General features: G+C 50.1%; 2 protein-coding genes across 3 annotated transcripts; one reads left to right on the forward strand and one right to left on the reverse strand.

Moving 5' to 3' along the window:
* Positions 1-2,263: 2,263 nt before the first annotated feature.
* Positions 2,264-5,796, reverse strand: CCDC115 (coiled-coil domain containing 115). The gene is made up of 5 exons (XM_037521813.2): positions 5,686-5,796; positions 5,498-5,601; positions 5,343-5,425; positions 4,749-4,880; positions 2,264-3,060 (listed from the first exon to the last, which is right to left on the reverse strand). Exons 1-5 carry the CDS (start codon positions 5,794-5,796, stop codon positions 2,948-2,950), a joined length of 543 nt encoding a protein of 180 aa, XP_037377710.1. The 3' UTR covers positions 2,264-2,947.
* A 515-nt stretch (positions 5,797-6,311) lies between these two features.
* Positions 6,312-13,548, forward strand: IMP4 (IMP U3 small nucleolar ribonucleoprotein 4). Of its 2 annotated transcripts, XM_037523169.2 has the most exons (9): positions 6,312-6,367; positions 6,508-6,616; positions 11,565-11,648; positions 12,324-12,433; positions 12,523-12,655; positions 12,744-12,898; positions 12,983-13,077; positions 13,178-13,251; positions 13,335-13,539. In XM_037523169.2, the coding sequence occupies exons 1-9, from the start codon at positions 6,365-6,367 to the stop codon at positions 13,445-13,447; spliced, it is 876 nt and encodes a 291-aa protein (XP_037379066.1). In that variant the 5' UTR covers positions 6,312-6,364; the 3' UTR covers positions 13,448-13,539. The 2 variants fall into 2 exon arrangements, with proteins under 2 accessions (XP_037379066.1, XP_037379065.1); XM_037523168.2 differs by having other exon boundaries at positions 6,314-6,367; positions 12,744-13,077; positions 13,335-13,548.
* The last annotated feature ends 2,301 nt before the right edge of the window (positions 13,549-15,849 follow it).

Raw genomic sequence — 15,849 nt, forward strand, 5'->3', positions numbered from 1 at the left:
TCCTTGTCTGTCATGTGAATTCTAACCTTCGTTCTTCTTGACGCCCCAGGCCCCTAAACACAGAGTACCCACCTCACTCCATTGTCCTTTAGAATTTACCACCATGTGAATTTTCCACATATATATTATTAAATTTTGGCCTCTTCTCCTACTAATCTGTCTAATGTGAATTTGTCCAGTCTCAGAATCCACATGGGGTGAGGAAATTTCCCCTGAGCCTCTGGCAATATGAAAGATGAAGTTGGATTCAGAACTAGAAACAGCTGAGGGAGAAGAAATTGCAAGCCAGTAGGAGGAGTTACCTTTGGAACAGGTGGACAACATCCTGAATTAATGAATCCTGTCCAAACAATTTGGCCTACCATGCTGACCATGAGCTACCAAGACAGACAAAAAGTATTAGAACCTGAATGATTATCTCACAATCTCCTGGAGGGACAGAGCTACAAGCCCACACGCATAGTTGAAACGTAACCTGTCTGCATTCACAAGGCTGTAACCCTCGACACACAAGCTAGTATGCTGTTCTCCTCTGCTCCGCCTTTAAACATCTTCTAACTCCCTTCACAGTCAGGTTAATTCTCCTTTCCCACACTGGCTCCTGCATGCAAGTGTTTCTCTAACACAGCCTTGACTTGCTCAGCTACCCCTGGAACTCTCTGGTTAACTCTTTCCCTAAAGGGAAAAGGACTCACTCTTTTTTGTCAGGGCCTATAACAAACGGACCCCATACTCAACTGAAAGCACAAAAGTTGAGGAAAATACAGAATTCCCTTATCACTGCATCAAGTACAATTCAAAAATCATAAAATAGCTGATTGATAAAATTAACTCTATTAGGAAAATTTACTAAAAATAATCCATGAGAGATAAATTTCATATGTAATGTTTATAAAAAAAAAACCACCATAAGTAAAGTTCAAAGACAAAGTGAATGGGGAAATACATTTCATATTATAAACAGAGGACTAATTTCACCCAAATATAAAGATTAGCTCCTAGAAATTACTAAAAAATATCAACCCAGTAGAAAAGTGAAGTGAGGATACAGAGTTCCTACCTAGGAAACAACTGCCTCTTCAACAAATTAAGAGGCTCGGTCTCATTCCTAGTAACAAAAATGCAGGTTCTTAAAAACCTGGAAGATGTCTTCCTAGAGATTTTCTCTTGAAAATCTAGGTTACATCTTTTTACTTTCTGACTTAAAAAACCTGCCAACGGCTGCCCACCTACTCAAGTATTTGTGTTTTATTTACAGGAAGCCATGCTGTCCTGATCTTGTAATGTGTATAGCATCTTCCTGTACTAACATCAGTGTTGAGGGTTCCAGTGAAACGGAGTCTCCTATTTCTTGTCCTTCCTTTTGCGAAAGAAAACAAATATAACAAGTTTTGGGCAAAGAAAGAGGTAGAGGTAGATGCAGCAGGTCAAGACACCTGCTGCAAGAGCCCTCCTAAGTCCTGCTGTCATGCATCAGCCTCTATCCCCAGCCCCCCACCTGCTCCCAAGACCAGCTCACAAATGCCAACCAACAGGCATTTCTTCTTACCTGCAAACTGCCTACCAGAGATCTGAAATTAACATGTGCCCACGGGGGTTGAGGGGTTTGTTTCTGCCTTGTTCAAGTCTCAATTGCAATTCCTTTTTTCCCCCTTTTGAGAAACCTCCACCTATCTCAAGATTTTATAAAACCAAGCCCTCTCAGGCAAGGGTTTAAGAAGCAACTGGCTGGAACCCCTTTCCACCAGTCTTTTCTCCAGGGTTCTGATCCTCACCTTAAGTATCTTTATTAGTTTAACTATCATAGAGACTTGTACTCCAGTTGGCACCTAAGCACAACTGATTGATCCATAAGGCTGTTCCAGTTGTTTGTTAATATCAACTAACCTAGCAAGTCCCGTGAGTGTCCTAGAGCACAAGCCTGGAATTAGCTTCACAGTAGCAAGAACAAATTGTAAAATTTTCTGGGAGCTCTGCCCCTGGTCCAGCAGGTAAAAGCAAAGTCATTTTCACTGGTTCCATCCTATATGCAGAAATCTGCTGCTGCAAATAAAGCTAGTCTTTTCACCCTGCCATTGACCAAGGAACCAGAGAGTTAAGAATGGGTTCCCAGCTTTTGCACCAATAGAGCATTATTTAGGGTTTTTGTTCGTTTTGTTTTTAAAAATCCTTGTTTATTTTTTCACTATAGGATTTCTCCCCTCAGGAGCAGTCCCCACAGTTCCCCACCACCAAAGTGCCCCCAGTCCTCCCCACACCCCACTGCACTCTCCTCCCCACTCCTCTCCGTTCTCCCCACCTCCCTCCTCTCCAGAGCATGTCAGATCGACAGTCTGCTTCCAGGGTCAGTCTTAGGATCTGTCTTTGTCCGATCCTTTGTTCAGTTTCTGTAGATTCCACATGTAAGTGAAACCATCCAGTGTTTACCAGTCTCCCACTTAGAAAAAAATCAAGGTGTTATTTTGAAACGAAGAGGTTAAATGCGGCGAGGCCTTCCTGCAGCATCAGTGCATCTCTAGGTCAGGACAATCTGAACTAGAAGCCCGTCCTGACAAAAATAATCACATTCTAAATACAATGAGTATGAACTCAGTGTTCCTACTTATATAAAGTAAATTCAAACTTAGGTTTCATGGACCAGCTCGCACAGAATAAAACCTGTCAGATTGCTCTAGCATTTGAAGCCTCATTTTGATTACCTCATAAACTACCTAGCATATTGAACTAGCACTGAGACTTTGCTTTTAGTAATTAACAGTAGGGACTTTCAACATCATTAAGTTTTTGCCTCTTGAGGCTTTCACATCTACCAAGTTTGAAACACGCAAACCAGAGAAAATTTAAGAAGGGGGTATCGGCTGGGGTCTGGGCAGCTGAAGAAAGAGGCCTGAGATGAGGCAGCACAGGAAGAACATCTGTGTCACTGCCCTGTCTCTGAGATCACAGGTCAGGCAGCCTCAGACTCGAGCTGCTTTAGTTTCTGCTTGAGCCCACGAAGCTGGCTTTGGCCCCAGTTGATGCGGATCTGAAGGCTGGCTATATCTGCAGCCAGCTGCAGGCCTAGAGGAAGAGAAGAGATTATCGCTATGGCACCTGTGTGTGACATGTGTCTCAGGACATCACATCCAGGTCCAGACAATTCTCTAAACATTGCAGGTACAGTCTTGCATTGGCTATTCCAGAATCTCACTGTATACCTTCGGCCTCTTTCAGCTGTCAACTCCCCAGAGATCTCCTTGGCCCCAGCAGATCACCCAGCAGGAACTGAAAATTCACAGATTATAAAACTGCCTCATTTCCTTCTGTTTCTCCTCTATTACCAAAGTTCCTCAGTGCCCACCCTTTCTCCTTTCACTTGTTTTCTCTGCCTAAAAGTGGTCCACATCCAGGATCCACTTCTCATGGCTTTCTGCTGGGAAGGCTGCAGTGAAGTTCTCTAGACCCTTGTCCAGTCCACTGGCCAGTTCTATCTTCACCCTACCTGTCTAGAAGCAGAGTTGGCTGGACATCTGATCACCTCCCTCCAGGAAACTTTTTCTCCTGGTTTCTAGGCTACCTTCTCCTCTGGGCATTGCTCTGACTTCATGATGCTTCTCAGTCTTCTTGCATGGAATCTCCCCTCCTTTCCCTGCACCTCCCGTCCAGACTCACAATCTCTTGCTGATCTTATCTCATCTCAGCTCTTATGCCATGTCAGCAACTTGAGAATTAAAATACTGGTGATATGCAGTGAGTTCCCAAATTGCTCTCTCTAGCCAGGCCTCTTCCAAATTCCGCAAGCATGTACTCAACCACCTGCTCAGAATTTCCACTTCACAGCAAGAGGAACTGGCCCAAATCCAACTCCTGACTTCCCCTGAGCTAGGCTTTGGCATCCTCCCACCAAGTGAGAGCAGCTCCATCCTCCCTGGTGCACCTCTGGGGACTGAGGGATCCTCCCTTACGCCTCTCCTTCCCCAACTTCTGGATTGATCTGTCAACAAATGTTGGAGCTTCTATTCTCAAAACATGATTTCCTACCAGTTACGCCCTCCTCCCCTGCATTTCATGTCTGGCTGCTCCCTGACACCTACTTTGCTCTGATTTGTCCCCACCCTGCACCCAAGGATTCCTGACGCCCTGCACTTCCCTCTGCTCACAGGTACCCCATCACTTCTGAAGTCCTCAACCGGGACACAGCCCTCAAATCACCTGGGCCAGCCCTCTCTGGCCTCTCCCCACTGTACCAACTCTGCTCCAGCCCACTGGCCTCATTTCTGCTGTGTCAGACAAGATATCAGTTCAGGGCTTTCTGGCTTTTGCCCTGGCTGCTGTGACACTGTTGTATATAACCGCCCACGATGCTCATTCCTTCATCAGTTCAGGAAGCCTTTGAGGCCATCTCTCATAAGATAACTGTGTCAGCCTACTCCTGGTCCCAACTCCATCCACCATGCCCTATCTGGTATTGTATTTAGGCATTTTCTTTCATTTGCATGTCCTTTTCTTCCCTCAATAGAATACACCCCAACTCGGGGTACTTCTTTTATTTCCTGCTCTATCTCTAGCTCAGAGCATGAGCCTAGCCCACAGCAAAGTCAACAAATATCTTTTTAAAATAGAGGAGGTACGCAACAAAAGCCTGCAATGGAGAAAACCTGCAGAGCACTTGGCAAACTAACCTCAGCGTTAATGATCAAGCGCTCCTCGCAGGCAAAAGGCCTGATTTTGGGCCAGAGCTACAATGGTTGACGAGAGAGTCCACTCACCCTCCTGGAAGCTGGCTTGGGCCTGCCGCAGACTGTGAGGAACCAGGATTCCAAACCAGTTCAAGGGATCCTGAGGCACTGGGGCCGACTCGGGCTCCTGGGTTTTGGGGGGACCCTTACGCCTGCGCAAAGCTGGAGAAAGACAGACTGAGGTGGAGGTCTCAGAGCCCGGCCCTCGTATTCTCGGTGTCTTTGCGGGACCTAATCCGAGCTCACGGTCCTGGGAAAATACCAGCGGTTGGAAAACCCCATCCCCCAACTTTTCTGTTTCTGAAACAAGTTACCACAAAGCACCACGCGTTCCCGCGGGATTCAAGTGCGAGTGTCTGTCCCGAGACCGGCAGGTGGCTCCCCGGCAGGTGGTTCCTGACCTGTCTTGCCCGCTTTGCCCCAATACGCCGACGGCCGGAGAGGCCCTCCGGGCCTGGCTCCGGCCTCCTCAGCGGGGCGCTGAGAGGATAGTTTGTTCACCTAAACCCACAGCCGCGGTGCAGGGCCTCCCCTCAGCGCGTCAGGTCATCCCGCGACTGTCGGGGGCCGCGCCCCTCCCGCGCCCGGGCGAGAACCCGCCGCGACTCCGCGGCCCCTACTCACTGGCCTCGCGGGGCCCCACCTCCTCCGGGGCCGGGGCGCCGGCCTTCACCACCCGGAACTTCTGGAGCTGATCCTGGGACTCGCTGAGGAGAGAGGGAACCTTTGGCGCCCCGGCCCGGCCCGGCCCGGCCCCCGCCCCCGGGAAGGCTCCTCACCAGGCGGCCACGCGGACCCGGGGCTGCATGCGGGCGGCGAACTGCAGGGGCCCCACGGCCTTGGCGCCCATGGCGTAGCGCGCCTGCGAGAGCGACAGCCAGCCCTGGGGAGAGCAGACGCTGGAGCCCGCGCGCCCCGCACTCCCGCCTCCTCCCCCGGGCCCCACCACCCCACCCCGTGCTCCCACCTCCTCCACCCGCGAGTTGAGCGCCGCCCGCTTGGCCTCCAGCTCCTCCAGGTCGGCGAGCAGCCGCAGGAGCAGGGAGTCCAGCTCCGCGCGCGCGCCGGCCGCCGCCATGGCCCCCGCGCCCCGCAGCCGAGGGCCCCGCAGGCCGTGCCGGCGCCGGGAGGCTCAGCCCCGCGCGGCAGCCGCGGCCCGCGGCGGCGTCTCCGGGAGCGCCCGCGGACCCCTCGGCCGGCGGCGGCGGGCGGCGCTGTGGAGACGGGGGCGGCGCTGTGGAGACGGAGGGGGGGGGAATGCAGCTATCTCGGGACCGGCCTTGCGGGGCGGCTGGAAACTTGTAAAAGGCACCCAGGCCGCTCGAGGGAATTGCTGTGCAGCGTTCACACTACTTCAGCGGCTCGGTCACTGAGAAGGGGCGTCCTGCACGGCGGCGAGGGGGTGACGCCTCTCTGTGCCGCCGTCCGGAGCCGCCCGCCATCTTGATGCCTCCCGGCGGCCGCACCGAGCGCGCTCGCGAGGGGCCGATCCCCCTCAAGCCCCGCCCCCAGCCCGCCATCTTAGCTTCGGGCAGCCGCGTGCGCAGTGAAGCCCTAACAGCCTTTATTGTTGAGGGCGGCAGCGAGGGCAGCGACGCGCAGGATCTACCCGGAGGGTCTTCCGGCGCACGTGGGCCGGTCCCAGCATGGTAGGAGGGGTGCCTGGAGTCCTCACCTTGGGCGGTGGGGGCTCGCGGAGGGCTGGGAATGTGGGCCGGGGACCCGGGGAGGATGCCCCTCGGCTGGAGCGGGGGTGCCGCCAGAGGGGCTGACCGACCCGCTGTTGCAGCTGCGCCGCGAGGCCCGTCTCCGCCGGGAGTACCTGTACCGCAAGGCCCGGGAGGACGCGCAGCGCACGGCCCAGGAGAAGAAGGAGAAGGTTAAGCGCGCCCTGGAAGGTAAGTCTCTGGTCTTCAAGACCCCTCCACCCACCCGACTCCAACCTGGACCCCCGCCAGCCTTACAAAGACATTTTACACGGGACAGGGTGAGGGGCACCCCAGAACCCCAAACCTGCCGCCTCTAAATAGGTTCTGCCATCCGCTGCATCAAGACAAAACATTCTAGCAGGTAAGACCTTTAGCGGAAAGCAACTTTAAAATAATTAGTGTGCAGTACTGAAAAGATAAAGAATATAGTTTCCAAATCAAGCGCCCAAAGTTACCGGCCCCCTCGTAGGTAAATGCCCTAACAGGGTTGTCCCAGAGCAGGCCACTGAGGCCCGAAAGCTGCCCCAAGGCTAAGGCACCTTCTGATGGGGACCCATAGGGAAGGGGCAGAAGGGGCCCGGCACAACTAGAAGGAAAAGAGCAAAATCAAAATTAGAGCTGCCATCGTTAACCTCCCCACGGGTCTCCCACCCACGGCTGTTTCACCCCAGTCCAGGACCAAGAAGCAAGCGCTGCTTGTTCATATCTTTTCTCCTCCATGTCCGCTCCAGGTTTCCAGGCTCTCCATCCTTCTGTCTTCTGTCTCTCTGGCTTCTTCTCCTTCTCTCTACTCAGCTCCACCCTTTCTTGGGTGGGGCCAGGAACCTGGATACGCCCCTTTACTGGGGACCACTCTGTTACACTATGAGGAGGGGCAGGTGGAGACCAAATAGTATATATAAAACACTTTTTAGTCTTAGAGTTGATGTGGCAGAGCATCATTTCCAGTATTTACTGATGGTTTCCTTACCTGTTGCAACTGGCTGTTGGCTTGTCAATGACCCGTTCATATGATGGTATGAATTACTTGTCATTTATGTAGCAATGTATAGATTTTACAGCTTGCGTGTTTATGTACAGTGCATCTAGCTCTTCCAAAATTTGAATTTTTTACATGATCCTGTAGATTCCTCCCTCCCCTGCAGGTTTTCTTCCTGCTACCATTTTAAGTACTTTTGGCACTATTAGATTCCCTTTCATTTTTAAATGTTATTCGTATAGAACTTAATTTTATTTCCATTGTGAAGGACTCTTAACTTTGCAGTATTTCATCCATTTTTCCATTTTCCAAATGACCTTTTGTTTACAAGACCACACATTGACCTTTCTTCTTTACCTGTACATGAAGGAAGACTAGACAGACTCTAACTCCTGGCTCTTTGTCTCTTCTCTAATTGAAATGTTAAATTGTCCCAGTATAACTAACTTGAAAGATTGATAGGTGTGAAAAATATATGTAAGTGGAGCCATTGTGGAAACAATCTAAATTCCCCAAAACAGATGACTGGATCAAGAAGATGTGGTATATATACACAATGGAATACTACTGAGCATTCAAAAACGATAAACTCATGCCATTTGCAGCAACATGGATGGAGCTGGAAGGGATAAGCTCAGTGAAATAAGTCAGAAGGAAAAGAAAATTCTGGATGATATCATGTCCAGGAGGAATATAGGGAAACCAAACAAAGGGTCAAAAAGAAAATGACAAAACTTGTAGGCAACTTTAGATCTGAGGCTTACAGCAGGGGAGGGAGAGGGATCAAAATGGGGGGACTAACACAAGGGGCCACGGTGATGGCTTGATGGGTCACGGGTTCTGTGGGCGTGGGGTATTTACAGGGAATACACCTGAGGAGAGAAATCAAATAGTGCACAAAAATGAACAACAGGACCTCCCTGGTGGCACAAGGGTTAAAGTCTGAGGGCTATCAAGCTATTGTCAGCCACTGTGGCATGAGTTCAATCCCCGGCCAGGGAGCTGACCCACATAATGGCACAGCAGACCTCTCCTGTCTCACCCGCTGCTCCCCTCAGCAGTGTATTTCAGTAGATATGCCTGTTCTGCTCCCCACTCTGTATCTGGTGAATCCTTTCACCCCCGCACCCCAGTTCTTGTATGCATAAATAAATAAAATAGATCTTTTATAAAAAATGCTTATGGAGTGCTTCTGCTGAGCTAAACACTGCACAGCATTTGTTGCTGTGTGGTCTCATTCCTTCTCCTCAGAGGGTAATTCCATTTAAATATATATATGTATAAATATATAAGAAAATGAAAAGATTAATAAAATGGAAAAAAAGTGGATCCATTGTATAAAATGGGATGAGAGTTGTCATGGCAGAAAAATGTTTGTTGTCATTACTTGGCCACATAATGGATGTCGGCCAAATTTAGTATCCAGTTATTTATAACCAAGAAGAGCTTAAGCTTGTTAACATATAAACTCTTTAACCACTCACCTCACCTTCCTTTTTTCTTTCCATAAAACCCCAACTTTTTCCCCTTCTCAGATCACATTTTAAGTTTATATGAAACTGTGTACCCTAAATTGCAGTTCATTAATCCCAAATACTTAATTGCTTCTATTTGGAGGTTAACATGTATGATGTTGGAAGTGAGACCTGAAGTCATCTTTTTTTTAAAAAAAGAGATTTATTGATTTATGCATATAAGAACTGGGGTACAGATCAGAGGTGGGGGAAGTGAGAGGACTCACCAGAGACAGAGTGGGGTACAGAACAGGCGGATTGACTGAAATACACTGCTGAGGGGAGCAGCGGGTGAGACAGGAGAGGTCTGCTGTGACACGTGGGTCAGCTCCCTGGCTGGGGATCTAACTTGTGCTGCAGTAGTTGCGGATAGCTTCATAGTGCTAATGCTTAAGCTCTTGTGCCCAGCAGGGATGCCCCATCTCACTTTTGAAGATTTGGTATCTCCTGGAAACATCGGGCACTCCAGTTGAGCCTTTTGTACTCTACTGCTTCCACGAACCACCATTTCTTTCCACGAACACTGCTAAGAACCAACCTCCTTCCTTTTAGTTGAAGTTATCCTTTGTTTGGGATAAGTGCTAGTCACTTCCAAAGACTGGCCTGTGGCTGGAGCTGTCCTGCAGCAAGAACTCCCTGGTTAGTGAGTAAGCGTAGCAGGAGTTTTTCTGTGGGAGGGCTTGCCCTCATTGGTGAATGTTCATGGTTTTTTTGTACACTTCTCAGACTTTATTTTCAGACTCCAGCTGGTTTTATATAAAAAGATCACTTCCCTTGTTGGTTTTGTAAATTCTTATCTTGCTGGGTCAATAGCACCAATGATGATGAAAAACTTCAGTGGCTATTGTGGGGGTTCTTTTGAACTTCTAAAACCTTTTTGTGCTCCAAACTTGAAAACTGCAAATTTAAAAAATTAAGCAAACTGGAGAGTTATTTTAAGTGTTGTTTAAAGCCTCTTAAGATCTCTTTTCTAGTCTCCTTCTCCACCACTCATATGTTTTTGTGTCGTTTGTTATAAGGAGGAAAACTGTAAGGGTCAGATAAGGTTTTCCTTTTGTCTATTTCTTTATATTCTAAGAACTTTGACACCCCCCCCCCCATAGGTTTTGTCCTAGCTTTGTAGCTAGTGCAAAAGTGAAAAAAAAATAAATTGTAGCTAGGTACAACTGAACAGAGATCTGAGTAAAACTCCTTTTGCAATTAGGGTGTGTTACCAGACTTCAGAGGAATTATCAGTCTTTGCTTTGGTTATATTTGGGAAATGACTAAATATTGGGCCTGTGGAGTTGTCAAATACTGCCTGGAATATTTTCCATGTATAAAAGTTCCTCCAGGGGCCTTCCTGGTGGCACCAGGGGTTAAGACGCAGCACTACAAAGCTAACCGCAGGTACTGAGACATGAGTTCGATCCCCGGCCAGGGAGGTGTGACCCACATGGCGCAGCAGACCTCTCCTGTCTTGCCCGCTGCTCCCCTCAGCAGTGTACTTTGGTCAGTCTGCCTGTTCTGCTCCCCATTCTGTCTTTGGTGAATCTTCTCACCCCTCACCCCTCTGGCCTGTGCCCCAGTTCTTGTATGCATAAATAAATGAATATTTTAATGCCCCTCCAGGGCATGTTGAGAAGAAGTGCTGGGCCCACAGGCATGTTCATGTTTAGTTAGCTCTGTACTCCACTGTGAGCATGCTGCAGCCCCTCCCTTCTGCCAGGTTCAACTTTAGTGCAGAGGAAACCTCTGTCTGGAGCATAATTATTAGCAGTTTTGGGCCTCCCCTGGTGGCGCAGCGGTTGAGCGCTGGGTTGCGAGGCTGCCCGCAGCCTCTACAGTGCCAGTTCGATCCCTGGCCACCGGCAAGTGTCCCACCAAAAAAAAAAAAATATATATTATTAGCAGTTTTGTTGTGAGAATGTTTGCAGTTTTCTGGTCCACCTTCATGTAAAAAGAGTAGTGTAGGGAAAATGGTTTTTCAGGCTTTTCTGCCCTCTTACCATTAGGATTGCCCTGCCTTATGGGGTACCAGCAGCAGTTGTTATATTGTTGCAAACTGTTGTTTACTTCTGTGGGTGGTGAGAGGAGTATTGAGATACAGTTGCCAATAGAAGCAGTAGCAAGAGAGAGAAGGGGAGAAAAGCAGGCCATACAAGCCCAAAGACTTGCCTGGGGCCTGGAGGCCTAATGGCCACCTGGCCCCCAGGCACCCTTGCATGCCGTACCTGGTTCCTGCAATGCATGTAAAACTCAGTAAAAGCCTGAGAAACCCACTGAGGGCTCCAGGACTCTCCTTTACCTGTCTGCTGGATCAGAAAACCTGCACTGTGGCCTTCCTGCCCCTACAAGTAGTCTGTAGTAACTTTTTAACTACAAGAGCAAGGCATATTTGTGTTGAAATACTTTAGGAAGTTCTCAAGCCATGAGACTCGGGATCCATAGAAAATGAAGTCTCCTATAACCACTATTAACAGTTCCGCATATAAACAAGAATAAACTATCTCCCCCACCCTCAAACACACAAGCACAGGTCACTTAAGCATCTTTCTGTTCAGAAAGATGAAGAAAGCTACTTCTCCAGCAGGTGTGTCCAGGTTGGTAAGTAATGCCGTATGAACTTGCATGTGTCACACGCAGCCCGCTGTCTTCCCTGCAGAGAACCGCCTGATTCCCACCGAGTTACGACAGGAGGCTCTGGCCTTGCAGGGGTCCCTGGAATTTGATGATGCCGGCAGTGAAGGTAACCTTCCCTGACAATGCGCCAGCGCCCCTCTGCACTCCAGCCCAGTGGCCTACACGTTCTTTCTCTTAATGCCTGAAAAAAACCTGCAGCTCCTGCTCTAGGAATTGTCCCCAAGTGCCTTGTGGCTCCACACAGATGGCACTGCAGGGGAGCACCCTGAGTGCTCCTGGTCCCATACATACCCACTTACTCTCTGCTTTGCTTTGTTAACTGGCCCCCTTCATAGAATGTGCATTCTGCCAGGGCAGGACCACGGCCATTCTGATCACTGCTGTACCCCAGCACCCACATGTTTCATTTATTGCATCATTCAGCAAACCTGAGAGGACTCAAATGTTCTCAGTGTTTTTTCTGAAGGAAATGAGTTTGTCACCTTGGGCCTTACTAAGGATTTAGACCTCCACTCTCACGGTGTCATAGTAGCACCTAGCTCCGTATGCTTAATGTATAATTTAAATGAACTAAAAGTAATTCCAACTTACAATTTCACTTTCTTTATCACATTTGTGCTTAGAGCCAGTGTGACTGGGGCCACCCTGCGGTCCCGTGTGGGCATGGAGCATTGCCATCCTTGAAGCTACTGTCAGTACCATTCTAGATAGATTCGGCCAGCCCCAGTTTAGCATTTCACTTCCCAAGACAATGTCACGTTCTTGCCCCTCACGCCCCCAGGTGTCACCAGCCACGTTGATGACGAGTATCGGTGGGCTGGGGTGGAGGACCCCAAGGTCATGATCACCACTTCCCGAGACCCCAGCTCCCGCCTCAAAATGTTTGCAAAGGTGCGAGTATTGGGACGTGGGGGGCTGGTGGTGAGTGGGAGAGGCTTGAGACCACTGGCCCCAGCCCCGTCCGAACTGTTCCTGCGCAGGAGATGAAGCTGGTGTTCCCGGGCGCTCAGCGAATGAACCGTGGCCGGCATGAGGTGGGGGCGCTGGTACGAGCTTGCAAGGCCAATGGCGTCACTGACCTGCTGATTGTCCATGAGCACAGAGGCACTCCTGGTAAGGCTGCTGGGGGCAGCAAGGGGTCTGCTCGGGTGGCTGTCTGAGAGCAGACAGGGTCTCTTGACGGACTGCCTGGCCCTGCCAGTGGGACTCATTGTCAGCCACCTGCCCTTTGGCCCCACGGCTTACTTCACGCTGTGCAATGTCGTTATGCGTCATGACATCCCCGACCTGGGCACCGTGTCAGAGGCAAAACCTCACCTCATCATGCATGGCTTCTCCTCCCGCCTGGGCAAGCGGGTAAGTTGGGACCTTGGGGTGAGAGCTAGGACTGGGGTAGGGGGCAATAGACTGGGCGTTCACCATTTCCCTTCCCTCTCCCAGGTGTCCGACATACTCCGTTACCTGTTCCCAGTGCCCAAAGATGACAGCCACCGGGTCATCACCTTTGCAAACCAGGACGACTACATCTCCTTCCGGTGGGTCCATGGGCTGGGCCCTAGAATAGTATCCTGATGTTTGTGTCTCTCCAGTGTTTGTTGTTGACCCGCAGCTGCTCCCTGCTACCCCTTGCCCTAGGCACCATGTGTATAAGAAGACCAGCCACCACAACGTGGAGCTGACTGAGGTCGGGCCTCGCTTTGAACTGAAATGTGAGCTTTGAGGCATTAAAGTACATGTGGGGGTGGGAGTATGTTGGCTGTGCAGGTCACAGCATTTCTCCCCTCCTCCCCAGTATACATGATCCGCCTGGGCACGCTGGAACAAGAGGCCACAGCAGACGTGGAGTGGCGCTGGCACCCATACACCAACACTGCACGCAAGAGGGTCTTTCTAAGTTCCGAGTGAGCCTGCTTGCATCAGGATGTGGGCCTGGACCCAGGTGGGGAGGGGCCAGAATAAAACGTGTTTGTCACACCGCTGTCTGCCTCCTCTCTGGTCACATTCCTAGTGTGTACACAGCTCCCTGGTTGTACCTAGAATGGTTATTACAACCCTATGGAATGCGTACAGCTTGACCTGGAAGGATGTGATGACATGCTGGGTTAGGACAGACCTGTGAAGAGACAAAGCAGGCACATGGAGAGAGAGGAGGGAGGACCTTGGCCAGTGCTCTGGGCGCTCCCTGATGGCATGAAGACACAGGGGCTCCCTGGGAGGCCCATGTCAGGAGCCTGAGATGGATGGTGCTGGTCAAGTTACAGAAACAAGTGGCTCAGACTGGGCGTTCTGTGCGACTGGGGAAGAGCAGGGACCCGCAGGTCCACAGCACTTAAGGAGAGGAGGGGCTGAAACCTTAGGAGACATCAGTGCAGAACACAGTGTCGTAGAACCCTGAAGAGAGAAGATTGTAACAAAGACCCCTCCAAAGGCAGTTAGAGTGCGCCAATGGACACTGGATGCCACATGTGACTGGAGAGGGTGGCGTTTTTCCTGTTTACTAAATGCCGGACTTGGGCTAGGTCAGTGGATCATCCCACCCAGCCCACAGCTTCTCAAGAGTGGAATAAGGGAGTGTTTTCACACTTCTCTTTTTTTGTACTAACCAAAAAGATAGGCAGAAAACTACAGTGGGGACATCATTGTCTCAAAATACCTCCCCACAGGCTTCCGGTGTTAAAGTGATGTCTGCAGGTTTTCTCCACTGTAAAGTCATAATTTTCCTTTGTGACTCTGGCCCAGACAGGGTCCCTCACAGCACTGCAAGTGTATCCCCTGCCACCTTGCAGCACTCTGTCCACTCAGCTCTGTGAAGTGGCAGCTCAGCAAATACTCCAAACTGGCAAGCCTGTGGGACTTGGGCTTCTCAGGATCTTTGGAGGGCAGTGCCAGCCAGCAGGGGGTTTATTACCAGTAGGGTGAATAAGCAGCAGGGTGTCCCATTCCAGAACACAGCTTAGTCTTCTGGGAGAAGAGAGAAGTGATGCGAACCAGGCTGTCAAAGGAGGTCTTAGTCTTCCCATGCCCCATACCCAGTCTGAGCTCAGTAGAGGGCGAGCCGAAGAGTTTGGATGTTGAGGGAGATGTAGAGGAATGGTGTCCAAAGGCCAGCCCTGGTTGGAGAAGAGGGCAAGCAGCAGATACCCAGCCAGAGTATAAGTGGACTACAGGGACAGCCACAAATACTTACAGATCCCTAGTCAGGCAGAAAAACAGATCACCAAACTGGATATATAGATGCCTAGCTACACCTGTGTATCTATCTAAAGGTAGTAGACAGAGTCCCAGGGAAAGAGTCCAGTGGGGCAAAAAGATAAGTGAACACAGGTTACTGTGCAGATAGGAAGGTACTCGGGCATCCAGAAAGACCTGTGGCAAGACACATGGACATCTCCAGCCAATTGGGAGGTGACCCAAGACAACCTATCAAGGATAGATAGCCCTTCCACCCTCCTGCCCACAACTGGACAAAGGTTACCCCACCAGAGATACCCCACCTATCCAGTCAACTAGTCAGCCAGACTTACAGCTTGACAGACTTAGCTTCTGCCAGTAAGTAACAACCTGTAACAACAAAGACCCTGAACAAGATAGAACCCCCAAACCTGCTGGGGGGATAGACCCTCAATCCAGGTGGACAGACATATACACACGCTTGCATGGATGAATCATAATCCTAGATCCCCTAATAGGAGCCTCAGCTTTCCAGGACTCCAGTTGCTGGGTCAGCTGCCCTGCCTCTCAGGTAGCACAGACAATATGGATGGCCCACTGACCCTCATTACTGCCTCTGCTTCCCGGATACCAATTTCTAGTAATCTTCCAGTGACATCCACCAAGGGCCACAAAGGACATAGTGACTCCTGTCTGTTTACTCAAGTTCTAGTCCTGAATGACTACCACCAGTATCCATGAGTCCTCAGGAACTTGAGTCTCTGTAACTATACCAACAAACCTCCATGTTTTCTCAGAGATCACTGAGACATGCATCCTGCCTCCCTGAGTCTCCATCAGCCCATGGCCATGAAGTCTCAGCCACCCTCTGACATTTACTCTTGTGGCCCCATGGAAGCCCACAGTGACCTCCCCTGACTCTTGATCCTGCCATTGCTTAAACTAAAACTCAAAACATAGTCCCCCAGTTACTCCACTGTCACCTGTTGGGAGCCAGCTGCCCTAAAGGGGGCTGGAGTTTTGGAGAAGACCTGTTTACTCTGCATACGGAGTTCCAGGACATCAGAAGCTCTGCAAACAGAACTTCGTCCCAGAATTGACTCCTCTCCTCTGAGGACGTGCTGGCTTGTGCGCAT

This window comes from Talpa occidentalis, unplaced genomic scaffold, assembly GCF_014898055.3.
Source record: "Talpa occidentalis isolate TD23 unplaced genomic scaffold, MPIMG_talOcc4v2.1 talOcc4.3, whole genome shotgun sequence".
Taxonomy (NCBI): domain Eukaryota; kingdom Metazoa; phylum Chordata; class Mammalia; order Eulipotyphla; family Talpidae; genus Talpa; species Talpa occidentalis.